At 41.4% G+C, this 18566-nt stretch overlaps 2 protein-coding genes across 2 annotated transcripts; one reads left to right on the forward strand and one right to left on the reverse strand.

The window, feature by feature from the left end:
• Positions 1-210: 210 nt before the first annotated feature.
• Positions 211-1694, forward strand: LOC140971271 (uncharacterized). The gene is made up of 4 exons (XM_073433464.1): positions 211-601; positions 665-1030; positions 1222-1386; positions 1480-1694. The coding sequence occupies exons 1-4, from the start codon at positions 211-213 to the stop codon at positions 1692-1694; spliced, it is 1137 nt and encodes a 378-aa protein (XP_073289565.1).
• Positions 1695-15796: 14102 nt separating this feature from the next.
• LOC140971279 (uncharacterized) lies at positions 15797-18012 on the reverse strand. The gene is made up of 2 exons (XM_073433476.1): positions 16959-18012; positions 15797-16188 (listed from the first exon to the last, which is right to left on the reverse strand). Exons 1-2 carry the CDS (start codon positions 18010-18012, stop codon positions 15797-15799), a joined length of 1446 nt encoding a protein of 481 aa, XP_073289577.1.
• Positions 18013-18566: the final 554 nt, after the last annotated feature.

Consider the following 18566-nt stretch of genomic DNA (forward strand, 5'->3'; position numbering starts at 1 on the left):
TTGTGGTACAGTATGCCTCCTAGACGTGTTATTGATCGTGAGAGCCGTGAGGCTCGTGATGAGCAGAGAAATTCCCCTCCACGGCCACCACAAGACCTTCAGTCTCAGATGCTCGTGGTTATGACTCAGTTCTTTGCACAGTTTTCGAGGAACAATACTTAGGTGGGTAGGAGGACAAGGCCTGAGGCAGTGTATGAGCGATTCTGTAAGATGGATCCCAATGACTTTGGGGGTACGATTGATCCTATGGTTGCAGAGGGATGGATTAAGTCCATAGAGGTGATCTTTACCTTTATGGAGCTGCAGGATGCTGATAGGGTTAGGTGTGCTACTTATTTGCTGAAGGACGATGCTCGGTTATGGTGGGAAGGAGCATCAGTGTCGGTGAATCTGCAGACTCTGACTTGGGAAGGCTTCAAGGAGGTTTTCTACTCCAAGTACTTCACCGATGATGTACGCTCCCGACTGACTAGGGAGTTTATGACGTTAAGACAGGGAGACCGCAGTGTGGCTGAGTTCGTGAGGAAATTCGAACAGGGGTGTCACTTCGTGCCCCTGATAGCTAATAACGCAAGGGAGAAACTGAGGCATTTCATGGATGGTTTACGGCCGATCTAGCGCCGTGATGTTCGTGTAGCTGGTCCTTCTACTTATGCCATTGCAGTGACCCGAGCTTTAGCGGCTGAACAGGATTTGAAGGACATCGAGACTTATAGGCAGGGCAAGAGGCCCTTCCAGGCACCTCAGCGGCAGGTTCAGCAGCCGGCTAACAAGCCGTTTCAAGGGCCTAACAAGGGAAAAGTACAGCAACCACAGAAGAAGGCCGCTCAGAGACTTACTGAATATCCAGTGTGCCCAAAGTGCAGTCGCAAGCATGAAGGAGAATGTTTATGGGGTTCTGGCAAGTGCTTCAAGTGTGGATCCACTGACCACGTACTCAAGAACTGTCCACAGTGGAAGCAGCCGACTCAGGGCCGAGTCTTTGCGATGCATGCAGAGGGGGCAGACCCAGACACTACACTCTTGACAGGTAATATAATTTATTTAGCACCGTATAATTTGTTGGAATTTATTTTGCATGGTTCGAATTTTTGGGTATACTAGTAGGCTAATTTTCGAAATTTGCAATGGAACTTTAGGATAGTGGATTTATCCTATGCATGAGATTAAGTTAGCCTTTATGTAAATTGTTGGGTTGATTATATGCTAACATTATCTCAGGGATGATCTATATAGCGGGAGTAGCCACAAATGCTCTATTAGATTCTGGGGCTACTCATTCTTTTATATCAGAAGGCTTTGTGAAATTTTTGGACGTTAAGCCCACCAGGCTCGACGTGAGTTATTCTGTGACCGTTCCATCTGGAGAGAAACTGTCTACTTCTAGTGTGTTCAGAGACTTGTGTCTCGAGCTACAAGGCCACACAGTCTATGCTGACCTTATAGTATTGCCGATGCCCGAGTTTGATATCATTCTAGGAATGGATTGGTTGTCAAAGAATGGAGTAACAATCGACTTCCAACAAAAATCAGTGAGGGTCAGACCATTAGGTGAAGAGGAGTTTGTGTTCGAGCCAAGTGGACGCAGCAACTTGCCTCAGATGATATCATGCGTTCAAGCAAGGAAGCTTATACTTAAGGGGTGCCAGGCATTCTTAGCGAGCATTATTTCAGCCCCTGCTGCTACCAGTTAGACAGTAGCAGAGGTCCCAGTTGTAAGAGATTTTCCCGATGTATTCCCTGACGATATCACGGGCATCCCACCTGAGCGCGAGGTGGAGTTTTCTATTGAACTTATGCCAGGTACTGTGCCAATCTCCAAAGCACCATATCGATTAGCGCCCGCAGAGATGAAGGAGCTCAAACAGCAGATAGAGGAGCTATTGGATAAAGGATTCATACGCCCTAGTTGCTCACCTTGGGGCGCACCAGTACTCTTCGTGAAGAAGAAGGATGGAAGCATGAGGCTTTGCATCGACTATTGGGAGCTGAACAGAGTTACAGTGAAGAATAAGTACCCACTTCCTAGGATCGAGGACTTATTCGATCAATTGCAAGGATCTTGTGTGTTTTCTAAGATAGATCTTCGCTCCGGGTACCATCAGCTAAGGGTGAAAGACGGAGATGTGCACAAGACAGCCTTCAGAACTCGCTATGGGCATTACGAATTTCTAGTGATGCCGTTTGGATTGACAAATGCTCCAGCAATTTTCATGGATATCATGAATCGCGTATTTCAGCCTTACTTGGATCAGTTTGTCATCGTCTTCATAGATGACATCCTAATTTATTCGAAGAATCATGAGGAGCATGGCCAGCATCTACGCACTGCATTGCAAGTACTGCAGAATCATAAGTTGTTTGCAAAATTCAGAAAGTGTGAATTTTGGTTAGAGAAGGTGGCATTTTTGGGACATGTTATTTCTAGTAGTGGCATTGAAGTTGATTCGTTCAAGGTAGAAACAGTGAAAGATTGGGTTGAACCGAAGAACGCATCAGAGATCCGCAGTTTCTTGGGCTTAGCGGGTTACTATAGAAAATTCATCTAGGGATTTTCTTCTATTGCAGTGCCACTCACCGCAATGACGAAGAAGAATGCCAAGTTTGTATGGAGTGCTGACTGTCAGAAAAGCTTTGACACTTTGAAGCAAGCTCTTATAACAGCGCCAGTTTTAGCCATGCCATCAGGGCAAGGCAACTTTGTGTTGTACACCAATGCTTCTAAACTTGGATTAGGCACTGTACTGATACAGCATGGCCGAGTCATCGCATATGCCTCCAGACAGTTGAAGGTGCACGAAAAAAACTATCCAACTCATGATCTAGAGTTAGCTGCCGTGGTTTTTGCCTTAAAGATATGGAGACACTACTTGTATGGTGAGAAGATTCAGATATTTACTGATCACAAGAGTCTCAAATATTTCTTTACTCAAAAGGAATTGAAAATGAGACAGAGACGGTGGCTAGAGTTGGTGAAAGATTATGACTGCGACAGGAGCTATCATTCGGGAAAAGCCAATGTAGTCGCTGATGCCTTGAGTAGGAAAGCAGGAGTTATAGCACTACTATCAGTTCAGAGACCTCTACAGCTAGAAATGCAGAGATTTGATCTAGAGGTATATCCTAGGGGAGGGGCTCCGAGATTATCTACCTTGACAGTACAGTCTACTTTGATAGACTGTATGCGTAGTGGACAGTCTCTGATGAGCAATTACAGACATGGCGATCGAGAGATGAGTCTAAGGGACGTAAGCTATATACAGTAAGCGATGGGATTGTGAGGTATCGAGGAAGGATTTGGGTACCTAGAGATGATTCGATTAGAGGAGACATATTTTTAGAAGCACATTTAGCACTGTATTCCATCCATCTAGGAGGCACAAAGATGTATAAAGACTTGCAGACGCTTTATTGGTGGCCAGGAATGAAACAAGACATTCGACGTTTTGTATCAGAATGTCTAACTTGCTAGCAGGTGAAAGCAGAGCATCAGAGACCAGTAGGAATTCTCAAACCTCTTCCTATCCCTGAATGGAAATGGGAGAACATTACCATGGACTTTGTAGTTGGGTTGCCGAGGTCAGTCAGAGGATCTAACGCCATTTGGGTAATCGTTGATTATCTCACCAAGTCGGCTCACTTCTTGCCTATAAAGACGACATTTTACATGACACAGTGTGCAGAGCTTTATATCCGAGAGATAGTCAGATTACACGGGATTCCAGTTACGATAGTATCTGACAGAGACCCGAGGTTCACGTCATCCTTTCGGAAGAGCTTGCATTCCGCAATGGGGACGAAATTGTTATTCAGTACAGCATTCCATCCTCAGACAGATGGTCAGTCCGAGAGGGTGATACAAATTTTAGAAGACTTACTACGTGCATGTGTGATCGATTTCCAAGTGAATTGGGAATCGAAGTTATCACTAGTGGAGTTCACCTATAACAACAACTTTCAGTCATAACGAGGCATTATATGGAAGGAAGTGCAGATCGCCTATTCATTGGGATGAAGTCGGCGAGAGATCAGAGCTTGGTCCAAAGATTGTCCAGCAGACTGTAGATGTAGTAGTCAAGATTCAAGACAGGATGAAGACTGCTTAGAGTCGTCAAAAGAGTTACGTTGACAAGAGAAGAAGAGACCTTGAATTTGCCGTAGAAGATCATGTCTTCGTAAAAATAACACCTATGAAAGGTGTTATGAGATTTGGGAAAAAGGGCAAGTTGATTCCGAGATTCATAGGGCCGTTCGAGATTCTCGAGAAAGTGGGAACACTAGCCTATCGAGTAGCACTGCCGCCGAATCTGGCAGGTGTACACAATGTGTTCCACGTTTCGATGCTAAGGAAGTACATGGAAAATCCTTCACATGTACTAAGCTTTGAACCGTTACAGCTATCATCGAACCTGTCATGCGAAGAAAAGCCGATTCAGATTTTAGACCTACAGGAGAGGAGACTACGGAACAAAGTTACCAAGTTGGTCAAAGTCAAGTGGCTAAATCATTCCGACGAAGAAGCTACTTGGGAGACCCAAGCCGACATGAGGAGTCGCTACTCGGAACTATTCGGTAAGCCTTAATTTCAAGGACGAAATTTATTCAAGGGGGAGGAATTGTAATGTCCAAAAATCAGTTTGCGTAAACCTCATGCATGATTGAATTAATTTATTTATTTAATAATCTAAGTAATGCATGCTATGTGTTAAATTATTTTAAATTCATACATATTTATTTTATTATGTAAATTTAAAATGTTTTCTCGAGTTTTCGACTTTAGACGAACATTTGATGTCGAACCGGGGGAAGGAGATCGGAGACAATCAAGATATTAAAGAATTTAAATTACATTTTTATTTTAAATCAAGAAAATAGTTTTAAAAATTCTAGTATTTTTAGGGCTAATTTAATTTACCAAGTGAAATGGAAATATTAAGCATTTTAGGTAGCAAAAAAAATTAAGAAATTAAAATACGTTTACTCGAAATAAAATATTTTAACAATTATTTTATGACTTAATTAATTAAATTAAGTAATATTTAATCAATGATAGAATGTGAATTGTAGGACTCTTAATAAAAGAATATATATGTTAATTTTGAAAATTAAGCATTTAATCCTTTAATTTGGGATATAATATCTTATAATGAATTTTATGTCATAATTAGTTTAATTAAATAGTATTTAAATTGGATTAAGATTTTGAGTATTTTATTTAACAATTTTCAAAAAATAAATGATAAATAATAAATAAATAAATAAATATGGGAGATATTAACCTTTTGAATTGGGGATTTAAAATTTGTAAATTTGGCACCTAATCTTTTTAAATTAAAGGGAGAGATTTTTAGTGCATGTTTAAATATTTGATTAGATTTTCGATCTACCTAAAACACCTAATAAATCTATAAGAAAGAGTCCTAAGTCTACCTTGTTCAAAAGGTATACAACTCTCGGCCACATCTTATACACCAAGAACACACACAAAACACCCATAGTTGACCGAGAATTTCCCTTAGGGTAGGAGGAAAAGTTTTGGTCTTCTTCCATTAAAACCTCCAACCGATCACTCCCACAATATTACTTGATTAGTTTAGCCACTTTCTGGCAAGAAAAACGCAGCACAACGCCCTCAGATCGCCACCGCTTTCCCCACGACGATATTTGACGATTCGAGCTTTAAAAACACAAAGGCATGTCTAAACCCTTCTTTGACGCATCCATCATGTTATATATTGATATTTGATGATAAAAGTGCATGAGAAACAATTTTATATGGCTGCATATGAATCAAAAAGGTTTTAAATAGATTTTGGACATTTATGCTTGGAACTCACGTAATCTTCCAAATCTTGGTGGCGTGTGCTTCGGTTAGGCTTCTGGACGTGCTGCTGCTGTATGGGTATGATGTGGAGTGTGTTTAGACATGGTTAAGTGATCTGGTAAGGGTTAGAAAGGACCTGGAGAGACAGCACAGCCGCTGGAAATGAATAGGGCCTGTGCGATTCTTTTTTTTGTTGTTGCATGCGTACAGGGCTGTAGGCTTCGGCCTTATGGTTGTAGTCAGGGGCTGGGTTTGGGCTCTTGGATATGGTCTAGGCAGTCCCTAAGGGTCCTAGTATTATCCTAGTTTGGGTGGTTTAGGGTATGGTTGTCTAGGGAAAGCGCTGGAAACAGAAACACTACAGCTGCGCAGGTGCATGTAAGGGGCTGTAGGTGGTTTGCTTGTGCGGTTCAGTGCATGGGCTGGTTAGGGGCTGTTGGCTATGGTCTGGGGATGTCTTAGGCTCCTAGGGTTAGCCTAGATGTGGTGGTTCATGGGCTAGAGTGACAGCAAGAAGGCTTGAACCAGAAACTCGAAAGTTCCACAGAATTGGCCTCACATGAGGGGCTGTCACGTTTCTGATTTTTGTGGGAATTAGGCGATAGTACTGAGTAAAAAGGGGCTTAACCATGGTCTTATGTTATGTCTAAGGGTCGAGTCTAGGGCTTGGTTCGGGTTCCATTCGAGTCGGTTTAAGCGTGAAGTCGCTAGAAGCGCATATGGGTCGTAGCGCGTTTCCTTGGGACAGCTTTGTTTTCTATGGATCGTAGGTTGTTGTAAGTTGGTTCGATCATTGTTTGGGGATATTTTAGGCTTTTTTACAGTAGGTTAGGGTGTTTGCTAAGTATGGTTCGAGTCCTGAGTCGTTCGGTAAGTCGTAGGCTATTTTAATTAATTCGGGAGTCGCATGCGTATGTTTGGATTTTGTGCTAAGTTTAGTGATTTAAATTTTAAGATTACGGCAGCAAGTCCAGGGTGTTCCAACGAAGTCCACAATGTTCATGAATATGTATCACGTGCAAAATAATTATTTTTTAGCTATGCGATTTGTCTTGTGGCCAAATTATGTTATGGGATTGAAAAGCGGTAAAGTATGACCGGGGACCTCTCCACTCGGTAAAGTATGACCGCGGATTTATGTATGTGGGAGTGGACATCCGGTCGAAAGGCTGTGGTGATCCCTGCCAGCCAAGTACTGTGGTTTAAGTTTGATCAAACGATTTATGTGTATGGGCCACTCGCATTGAACAGAACTCTACGCAAAATTATTTACGTCTATGATTATGCATGACAATTATGAAAATATGATTTTTACGAAATTGTTTATGCAATAAAGTCGCGTTATACATATTTATGCCTATAATATTTTATGTACAAGCTAAGTTTAAATTACATGGATTTTTATTACGTATTATTCGTTATTCACGGTTTACGCATGCTGAGTCATTAGACTCACTAGACTTGATCGATGCAGATGATGTAGTTGAGGAGACAGGAGGCGGTGACCAGTGAACAGGCTCGGGCCAGTGGCCGTGCAAACCCGATGACCTTTTAGTTTAAATTATATTATTACGCAGGTTTTTTTTAAATTATTTACTCTGACTTTTGATTTAGTAGGATTGGTAATAAGCAAATTAAATTTATAATTTTGTTAGACTATTTTTAAATTAATTAATATATTTTTTGGATTTTAGGATTAATTAGATGTTGTTGATTTATTTTAAATGATAGAGTTTTAATATTAATTTTATTTTAGTATGAGTAGTGACCGTTAAGTTATTTTAAGAGCTATACTTTTAATAAATAATTTAACAAAAAAAATTTTAAATTTTTCCGCAAATGTTAAAGTATTAGTATTTTAAGAATCGGTTCGTAACATGCGGTGTCAGCTGAAGTGACTCATAGTTAAGCACATGCGAAAGATTCGATATGTTCTTCCGCAGCATGGAGACGTGGAGCACATTATGAACTCCAGTCAGATTCGACGGTAATGCAACTCTTTACGCAAGTGTCTCCACTCTCTCTAGGATCTCGAACAGTCTGATGAATATGGGGCTGAGCTTGCCCTTCTTCCCGAACCTCATCACACCTTTCATCGGTGCAACCTTCACGAAAACATGATCCCCTACTGCAAACTCAAGAACTCGTCGTTTCTGATCAGCATAAATCTTCTGAAGGCTCTATGTACTCTTCATCCTGTCCCGAATCTTGCCCACTAACTCTACTGTATGTCTGACAATATCCGGACCCAACTCTGCTCGCTCTCCTATCTCGTCCCAATAAACTGGCGACCTACACTTTCTTCAATGCAGTGCCTTGTATGGAGCCACCTATCGATGCCCGAAAACTGTTGTTGTATGTAAACTCCACAAGAGGTAACTTCGGCTCCTAGCTACCCTGGAAGTCGATCATGCATGCTCGGAGTAGGTCCTCCAGAATCTTAATCACTCTCTCTGAGTGACCATCTGTCTGAGGATGAAAAGTCGTACTGAACAGTAGATTCGTACCCAACGCCTGATGGAGACTCTTCCAAAATGCAGACATGAACCTCGGATCCCTGTCTGACACGATAGACACTGGAATCCCGTGCAGTCTGACTATCTCTCGGATATGCAGCTCTGCGTACTGAGTCATGGTGAATGTCTTCTTGATCGGTAGAAAATGAGCTGATTTAGTAAGCCGATCAACAATCACCCAGATGACATTAAATCCTTCGGTAGTCCTCGGAAGTCCTGTCACAAAATCCATGGTGATATTCTCCCATTTCCACTCGGGAATAGGGAGTTGTCTCAACTTCCCTGCATGTCTCTGATGTTATGCCTTGACCTGCTAATAAGTCAAACACTCGGAGACGAATCATTGAATATCCCGCTTAATGCCCGGCCACCAATACAGAGTCTGTAGATCCTTATACATCTTCGTACTCCCTGGATGGATGGAGTACGGGGTGATGTGGGCCTCTCTCAGGATATTTGCTCGAAGTGAATCACTTTTAGGAACCCATAAACGGTCCCTATATCTGACTATGTCCTCGACAACTGTATACAGTCTCTGGCCCTTAGTCTCGTTCCTATGTCTCCACTTCTGGCCCTTAGTCTCGTTCCTCTTTCTCCACTTCTGTAACTGCTCGTCAAAAGTCTCCCCTACTCGAATTCAGTCCCTCAGAGTCGAATGTACTATCAGAGTAGCAAGATTCGGGGCCTCGCCCCTGGCATAAACTGCAAGCTCAAATCTCAGCCTGTAGCGGTCTCTGCATTGACAAATTAGGAATCACTGCGTGCTTCCCGTTCAAAGAGTCCGCAACCACATTAGCTTTACCCGGATGGTAGCTAATGTCACGATCATAATCCTTCACCAGCTCAAGCCACCTCCTCTGTCGCATATTCAGCTCTTTCTATGTAAATAAGTACTTTAGGCTCTTATGATCTGTGAAAATCCTGCACTTCTCCACATACAGATAGTGTCTCCTGATTTTCAGGGCAAATACCACTGCAGCTAGCTCGAGGTCATGAGTCGGATAATTCTTATTATGGACCTTCAACTGTCTGGACGCATAGGCTATCACTCTGTCCTGCTGCATCAGAACCGCGCCCAAACCTAGCTTCGATGCATATGTATATACCACAAACTCTCATTGCCCTGATGGCATAGCTAGAACTGGTGCAGTGGTCAAAGCCTGCTTCAGTCTGTCAAATCTCTCCTGGCACTCAGATCCCCAGATAAACTTGGCATTCTTCTTCGTCAAGGCGGTCATAGGCACCGCAATAGAAGAGAAGCCCTGGATGAACTTCCTGTAATAGCCTGCCAATCCCAAGAAGCTACGGATCTCTGTCACGCTCTTAGGAACTGTCCAATCTCTGACTGCTTCCACTTTGCTGGGGTCGACCTCTATGCCATCTTGAGATACAATGTGGCCCAACAATGCCAACTTGTCCAACGAGAACTCACACTTACTGAACTTGGTATACAACCGTCTATCATGTAAAGTCTACAGTACTGTCCTCATGTGCTGACAGCTATCCTGTAGAGTTTACAGTACTGTCCTCATGTGCTGACAGTGCTCCTCCCAGCTCTTCGAATAGATCAGGATATCGTCAATGAAAACTATGACGAACTGATCCAAGTATGGCTGAAACATGCGATTCATGATTTTCATGAAGATCACTGGCGCGTTCCTCAGGCCGAAGGGCATCACCATAAACTCATAGTGTCCGTAACGCGTCCGGAAGGCTGTCTTATGAACGTCAGTCGCCCTTACTTTCAGCTGGTGGTATCCGGATCGAAGGTCTATCTAAGGTCCGGGAATTTAATTCACGTAACCTGAATGCATGCAGTCTAGGATTTTATATTAAATTATGTGTTTAATTATTTTTATGCATTTTATTCATAATTCATGCATGGTGGAATTTATTTCAAGAAATTTTAAAAGTTCATGCATTAGGGTTTCTACATGCATTTCGCGCTCGAACGAGGAACGGAGACCGGAGAATTGTCAGGAAAATTATTTTTACTAGACGATTAATTTTTATTAATTAATATTAAGATCTTTTAAAGGTATTTTTCAAGAAATGGGCCTTTTTGGGTGATGTTACCCGTAGAATTTTTTTTTTATTCGGTACGCAAATTTTATCGAATCGAGGGACTTTTTGAGGGTTCAACTAATATTTTCAAAAACTTTCCAACACGAAATATTTTTCGGGAGTGTGTTTGAATTTAATGGGCCTACCTTTAAGCTTTTTGGGATTAAATTCTTTTTTAAACCTTTAAATAACAATTTAGGGCCCATTAGGTTTTTGTTATCTATTTAAATAATGCTAAACATCCTTTTAAACCTAAACCTAAAAGCTATTCAGCCGACACCCTTCCTTTTTCAGACAATTCTCTCGGTTTCCTTCATCAACAACCTCTAGGTGCCTTGGTTTTCACTTGTTCTTGCAAAGAAATTCCCCGGCGCCCTCTCGACGTCCGTTCTTGCATCGTTCTTGCGTAGGAATCATCAAAGGCACGCATTGTATTATTCTTTACGCATCATACACGTTTATAAGCAGTTGAATGTGTTCTTGCTCTAAAAGTTTCTATCCAGCCTTGTACCGAAGCATTTTTGTTTCTTTGTTTATGTTCTACCATTCCATAATTGTTGCTCTCGTTTTTTTTTCTTGAATTGAGGTGCAAGGGGCTGTGGCTTAGGGCTATTCAGAGGCTGATAGTGGTGTCACGATGGATTCTTGGGTGATAACTGTTCGGCGTTGCTGTACGAGGAGAGATCGAGAGGTTGTTCTTGGTTTTTTTGCTCGGTTGGGGCTGTGGTTTTGGTTTGGGGTGGAACGGGTGGTGCGAGGGTTGGACAAGGATTGGACCAGGCCCTGGTGGGTCTGAGTCATGGCCTTGGAAGGGCCAACCGCCGCTGGGACCACCGAATGGCCGGCTGCACGCCTTGAAGAGTGGTGTTTGGGTGGTGTGGTGTTGGGGTTTTAGCGATCGTGGCTTGTGGAGGCTGCATTGGGCGGTGGCCGTGGCTCATGTAGGTCCAGTAGGGGCTAGTCTAGGTCTAAGGTAGGCTGGTTCATGGCTGGTACCGTCAGGGTAGGCTAGGGGCGTGAGTTTTGGGAAGAGGAGTGTAATACGGTGCAAAATTAGGAAGGGCCAAGATTTGTGCCATTTTCTGGAATATCAACCGAAGGGTTTTGGCCTTGATGTCACAGTTTTAGGAGCCTTATAGTGTTTTTAAGGTGTGATAAAAAGTTGGGAAAATTTTGGTTGTGTTTCGAGTCGATTCGGGTTAAAACCGGGATCCCGGTCCAAGTTTTAAAACGAATTGGTTAAGTTATGAAATGGGCTCGATTTTACGTCTAGGAATGCTTTTTAATATGTTTTGGAATATTTTAAGGAATTTGGTAAGGTTCGGGTCAATTTTAGAGGTCTAGGGGTAAGACAGTAATTTTTGGATTTCTAGGGGCAAAATGGTCATTTTTCACCCAGGGTGAGATTTTTGTACTGGCAGCGCCCTGAGCAAAAATTTATGATATTTTAAATGTTTATGCATCATTTTTATGATTTTTTTTAAGAAATTTTGATAAATACGGTGCATGCTTGGTTATAAGGAAAACGTTACGTATATGGATGATTTTATTAAGTGGTGAATATGATGAAATTTTTGAAGGATGAGAATTGGTTGTGACTGACGATGTATATGTATACGATGACATGAGATATGATGAGCTGAGTCCAAGGCTCAGTTGACGGGTAATGTTGTCGTTGATGTCCCCGCCGCCTGGTACCGTAGTTATATGTAGATGGATCCTGTAACGTCCCGAAAATCTGATGGTCCACATGAACCACATGCATGCGAGTTATTAAATTCTTTGGTACTTTATTAAATTGTTTTAAAGCATAAAATGCATGTTTATTCCATGAATTTGTGTTTAATTATTTTTATGTATTTTAGGCATAATTCATGCATGATAGGATTTAATTTATGATTTATTTTAAAGTTCATGCATTAGGGTTTCTAGATGCATTTCACGATCGAACGAGGAACGGAGACCCGAGAATTTTCAGGAAAATTATTTTATTACATGATTTATTTTTATAAATTAATTTAATGCGTTTTAAGTGGAATTTTCAAAAATGGGAATTTTTGGATATTTTGACCCGTAGGATTTTAATTTTTAGCGGTACGATAATTTTATCGAATCGGGGAACTTTTTAATGGTTCGGCTAATATTTTCAAAATCTTTCAAACACGAAATATTCTTCAGGAGTGCGTTTGGACTTAATGGGCCTACTTTTAAGCTTGTTGGACTTAAAAGACTTTTAAAACTTTTAAATGGTGAACTTTGGCCCATTATCTAATTGTTATCTATTTAATTATCTACCTAAACCTCATTTAACCTAAACCTAATCCTCCTATCAGCCGACACCACCCCTCCCCTCTCATTTTGTCTCGGTTTCCTCAAGAAAATCAGCAGCAACCTCTCGGCCATAGCTCATTCTTGCATCAAAGTTTCCCCGGCGTTCCCCGCTTCGAGTTTTCTTGCATTTATTGCATCAAGGCACGCATTGTTCTATTCTTTACGCATCATACACGTATTTCATTCTGATATAAGTGTTTTTACTTTTAAATTCTCGATCCAACCGTGAATGGGTAGGAATTTCGGTTTTGAGTTCATGACATGCATTTTTCATACTATCTCACGGTTTTGCTTATGTTGGTGCAAGGGGACTGTCATGGGATGAGTTGAGGTCTGGGATCATCGAGAAGGAGAGAAATATTAGGCTGGAAATGAGGCCACAGATCGTAGAGTAGGAGTGATCCACGATGGTCCACAATTTTTGGTTATGGGATCGTATTGGGTAGATCTGCGGGGTGGCATAGGCCAGCGTTGCAGGAGCCATAGCAAGCCATGGAATAGACCCTGAGGGGTCTGAACCACGGCCTGGAAAGACTCGGAAAGTGCTGAGACGAGCTAGCAAACAGATCGAACTAGGGGTGAGTGGTTAGCCGTGTAGGGTGCGAGAAACATTTTCCGAGCGGGTGAGCTGTGATTCGTGCATGGAGGAGTAGGCGTGGATTCTTTGGGTCCAGGGGAGTCTAGAGTAGCCAAGGTGTGATTGGTTGAGGGCTGTTTTCGGTGGGGGGAAGGATAACACGTGATTTAGAGGGGTGAGTAAAGGGGGTGAACGTGTCTTGTTGGGAGGGCCGAGGGTCCAGCGATTTAATGGGGGTCCAATCGTGAATTTAAGGGTCTGAGGTTAATGATTTAGGAGCTTTTTAATGTTTTTAAGGTGTGATAAAAAGTTGGGAAAGTTTTGGTTAAGTTTCGGTTCGATTCGGGTTAAAACCGGGACCTCGAGCTAAGTTTTTAAACAAATTGGGTAAGTTGTGATTTTGGCTCGAGTTTACATCTAGGAATGCTTATAAATATGTTTTGGGATATTTTAAGGAGTTTGGTAAGTTTCGGATCAAAATAATGAGTTTTGGATTTATCCAGGATTTAGTCGCCGCACGAAACATTAATTAAAGAATTTATTGAAACGCCTAGATTTAAGCTTAGTAAAATTATGGAAAATTATATTTAAGTTCAAATAATTATTAGAAGTCTAAATTTTTAATTTGGGAATTTTATGTTGAGGTTTGGTTTAATTCGTGATTTAAAACACATTAATATGTTATATTTAAATATTTATTTAGGATTTATCGATTTAAACCAAATAAAAATATGGAAAAATTCTTCTAGACTTAAATAATTATTTGGGACATGTTAGAGTCAATGGAATTAAGAAAATGTCAAAAACGTGGAATTTTACGTCTAGAGGCAAAACGATAATTTTTGGGTTTCCAGAGGCAAAATGGTCATTTTTCACCTGTGGTGAGATTTTAGTCCTAGCACCGCCCTGAGCACAAATTCATGATATTTTAAATGTTCATGCATCACGTTTACGATTTTTACGCTATTATAATGAGTATGGTGCATGCTTGGTTTAAAGGAATTAAGAGAGAAAAAGTAAGAAAGTGAAGAGCACTCCGTCTCCACCGCGCCGCGTCGTTATTTCGTTTGTTTTCTGTCAAAACAAATCAAGGCATGTTTATATCTTCTTTCACTCTTCAATCAAGCCATATAGGTATTTTTAAATATCGCAAGTACATGATTTTATTGCAAGAAGATCGAAATTGTTTATATTTAATTATGTTAGTTAATTATATTACGTGCAAATATTCATTTTGAGATTTATGCGATATTGCTTGTGGTCACTTTACTATCATGCTTAAGTCCGGTCGCCAGTTACCGGCCCGGTCGCCAGTTACCGGTCAGTTCAGTTGTTTCACCCAGTATACTGTGGCAGTAGTCTGATCAGACATACATTATTAAGTCCGGTCGCCAGTTACCGGTCAGTTCAGTTCATCTCAGTTCAGGGAACACTTGCATAGACCATAATCTCACCAGAAAATTATTACAAGTTATTTCATTACAAGGCTCCAAGGAGCAAACATTTTCACTATGATATTTTCAGTTCAGTTATGCACGTATTATAATTACCTTTGAAATGATATTCTACGTTACACCTCATTACAGGATATTTTCACTTGCATGCGACTTTATTATTTATTTACTTGTTATTTACGATATATGCATGCTGAGTCTTTAGACTCACTAGACTTGATTGTTGTAGGTACTGATGATGTCGGGACCGAGGGCGGGGATCAGTGAGCCAGCTCGAGTCGGTAGTAGTGGGACCCGAGGACCTCACTTTTCAGCATTTATTATTGTTATCGCTCAAACATTTTACCTACCGTTGGATAAAATTTTTACAGTTATTTTTACAACATTAAATTCTTCCGCTGCTATTTTTAAACATGATACATTATTTAACAGTTTATTTTATGAACTGGATATTTCATATAGTTTAAAAGAAAATTTTTAATTTTTCCGCAAATTTTCAAGTAAGGATTTCTAGGCCTTTACAGATCCATCGATAGAGCTAATACGATAGAGCTGATACGGAAGTCACAACTAATGAACTGAATTCAATTAAACGAATATGTATACGTATATGATGACATGAGATGTCATGATTTCACACGACACGTTTATGTTATGTTTTTAAGTTCATGAAAGATATGTTGAGTATGATAATTTTCACTGCAGTGTGCCACGTATATGTACTTGTTATTCCTCGTACAGGTGTGTTGAGTCTTTAGACTCACTAGGCGTGTGTGATGCAGGTGAGCTTGATGCTGAGGAAAATGGAGGTGCTGAACTCTGAGTAGACAGCCTTGGTGCGGTGACACGACCCGAGGACCACATGTTTTTCCATACTTGATTTATGAGTTTTTGGAGAGGATTTAAACATTTTTATACGTTGATGATATTACGATTTTTATTCATTTATGTTTGCGTTGGATTTTTGATGACGTTGGTTACTTTAAACTGCGCTATTTTTATTGTCAAATAAATACGACTTCTTTAAATGTTATTTTGTAAATGCGAGCTTTTGAACTGCCATCCTTCTTTTTAACAAAAAGAACTGGTGCGCCCCAAGGAGAATTATAGGGCTAATGAAACCCTTATCTAACAGATCCCGAATCTGATCCTTGAGCTCCTTCATCTCTGCAGGCGCTAATCGGTAGGGTGCTTTAGATATCGGTGCTGTCCCAGGCATGAGCTCAAGAGAGAAGTCCACCTCTCTATCTGGTGGAATGCCTGAAACATCGTCATGGAACACACTGGAGAACTCATTGACTACATCCACGTCCTCCAGCCTCTGACTGACTGGCTCTGTCACTGATACGATGCTGGCTAAAACGCCTAGCAGCCTCTCCTCATAAGCTTCCTCGCACACAAGCAAGAAATGACGTGCGGCATCTGCTGATGTCTAGCTGCCTCAAAAATAAACGGATTCCCATTGGGCGGTCTGAAAGACACTGACCTCTGTCAAAATTCTGTGACTAAACCATGAGAAGATAGCCAGTCCATGCCCAAGATGAAGTCGAACTTCTACAACGGTAGCACTGTCAAATCTGCTTGCACCGTATACTTCTTAACCGAAGCTCCAATCTCTTCACTATGTGGGAAGTGAACATCTGATCTCCGGATGGGATGAATACTCTAAACCCTGAATCCATCACTACTAGTATGATTCCTAGTCGCTTGACGAAAGATTAGGATATAAACGAATACGTAGCCCCGGAATCTAGTAGAGCATGCGTGGCTACACCTGCAATATATATCCTCCCTGTGACAAAACAATACCATCAAATCTAATAGTGTTGAACTTAAGGAATTTCTTATCAGCAATTAGCCCAAAATCTTCAAAAAATCACTGAATTAACCCAAACATTGTATCAAAAAATTCGAAATTGATCCTCAGAAAAATCGGAAATTGCAATTTAACCCCTTAACGTTCAAAAAATGGCACCCAAAAATTTCGATTTTTATTAATCAAGTCCTCAACTTATCGGTTATTATGGTTGGGTCCCTAAAATTCTCAAATCAAACAATTAAATTCTTCATCCCAAATAGGTAGAGCATACATCCTAATTCCTTCTAAGTTATAAATCCCGAAATTTAATCCTCATGCAAGCATAAAATCCATGCAATTTTGCAACAATTAAAATCTTAAACAAAAAGGTTACCTGTAATCAGTGTCGAGTCTGGCTCTGCCTCGGCCTCCTCGGCATGCATCACGTAAGCTTGACCAGTAATGGGGCCCTGGATCCAAGGGCAATCCACTGCTTTATTGCCATTCTGTCCACCAATGAAGCATTTAAAGGTCCCCCACATGTACTTGCCGAAGTGGAACCTGCTGCACTGAGGGCATGGCTGCCAATCGTCTGTCTTAGGCACCCCTGGCGCCTGAGGTGGTCTCTGCTGCTGCTGTGGCCTTCTAAACTGCCGTTGGGGCCTCTGCTGCCCCTGTTGCCTCGGTGACCCAGTAAACTGCTTTTTCTGCGGTTGGGAACTGGACTGAGCCTGATGCCGCTTCCTTTGCATCTCATGGTCTATATCCCGCAGAGCCTGCTCCGCTTGAAAAGCGCAGGCGATGGCTTGATCATAACCTACCGACCTCATCGGCATGACGTCCCAGCGAAGAGTGGGTCTCAGTCCATCTAAGAAATGCCTTAGCTTCTGGGCGGCATCTCTTGATATCATGGGCACAAAATGGCAGCCCCTGTCAAACTTGCGGTTAAACTCCGCCACCGTTAAGTCCCCCTGCCGGAGACTCATGAACTCCTTCATCAGGCGGCCCATGACGTCAGCCGGAAAATACTTCCCGAAGAACATCTCTCTGAATCTGGCCCAAGTGAGAGTAGTCACATCCACTGTATGTGCAGATCCCTCACACCAAAGGGACGCGTCATCCCTCAGCATATAGATGGCGCACCTGGCTCGGTCACCATCCCTTATCTGTAGGTACTCGAAATGTAACTCCAGAGACCTAATCCATCCCTCTGCCACGAATCGATCGGTGGTACTCCCGAACTCCTTCGGGTTAAGCCGACAGAATTGCTCAAAAACATCTGTCTGCTGACGGGGTACCTGTTGGTGTAATTGGGCCTGCTCCATGAGCCTCGCTATCCTTTCACGTACTCGGGTAGCTGGGTCTCCTGGCGGCGGCGGTGGAGGTCCTCTGCCCCCTCCAGGAATATTATCCTGCCTATCTGTTCTGGGAGCACGTTTGGGAGGCATATCTCAGTACAGTCCAATTTATAAACGTAACCCATCATGCAATTAATCTAATTTTTTAAAATAATAAACCTTAAATCGTAAAAGCAATTAAACATGTACAGTAAACCATTGTCAAGCGTAAATCATGTTAACATGTAGGTGATAACAGTAAATCATTTAAAACATAAAAGCTTACAGACTTGAGGTTTGAATACTGAGCTGCAGAAGCTGGCGGTGGCACAACCCTATACAGGACCCTTGCTTTGATACCAACTGCGACGTCTACTCATTTTAAAAGTGCGAAAATATTTTATTTTTAAAAGTTCACATTTTCGAAATAAAATGTGAATGTTTTGCTTATATGCGCTTTACAGAAAAATATAACATTTAAAAATGATCTTAAACATTAGACGGTAAAAATAGTGCAGTTTAAAATAACCAAACACATCCAAAATCATACGTAAACATAAACGAATAAAAATCTTAAAATGAACAACGTATGAAAATAATCATCTCCTCTCGAATCTCATAATCAAAATGCGGAAAACATGCGGTCCTCAGGTCGTGTCATCCCA

Source organism: Primulina huaijiensis, chromosome 1 (assembly GCF_012295235.1).
Source record: "Primulina huaijiensis isolate GDHJ02 chromosome 1, ASM1229523v2, whole genome shotgun sequence".
Taxonomy (NCBI): Eukaryota; Viridiplantae; Streptophyta; class Magnoliopsida; order Lamiales; family Gesneriaceae; genus Primulina; species Primulina huaijiensis.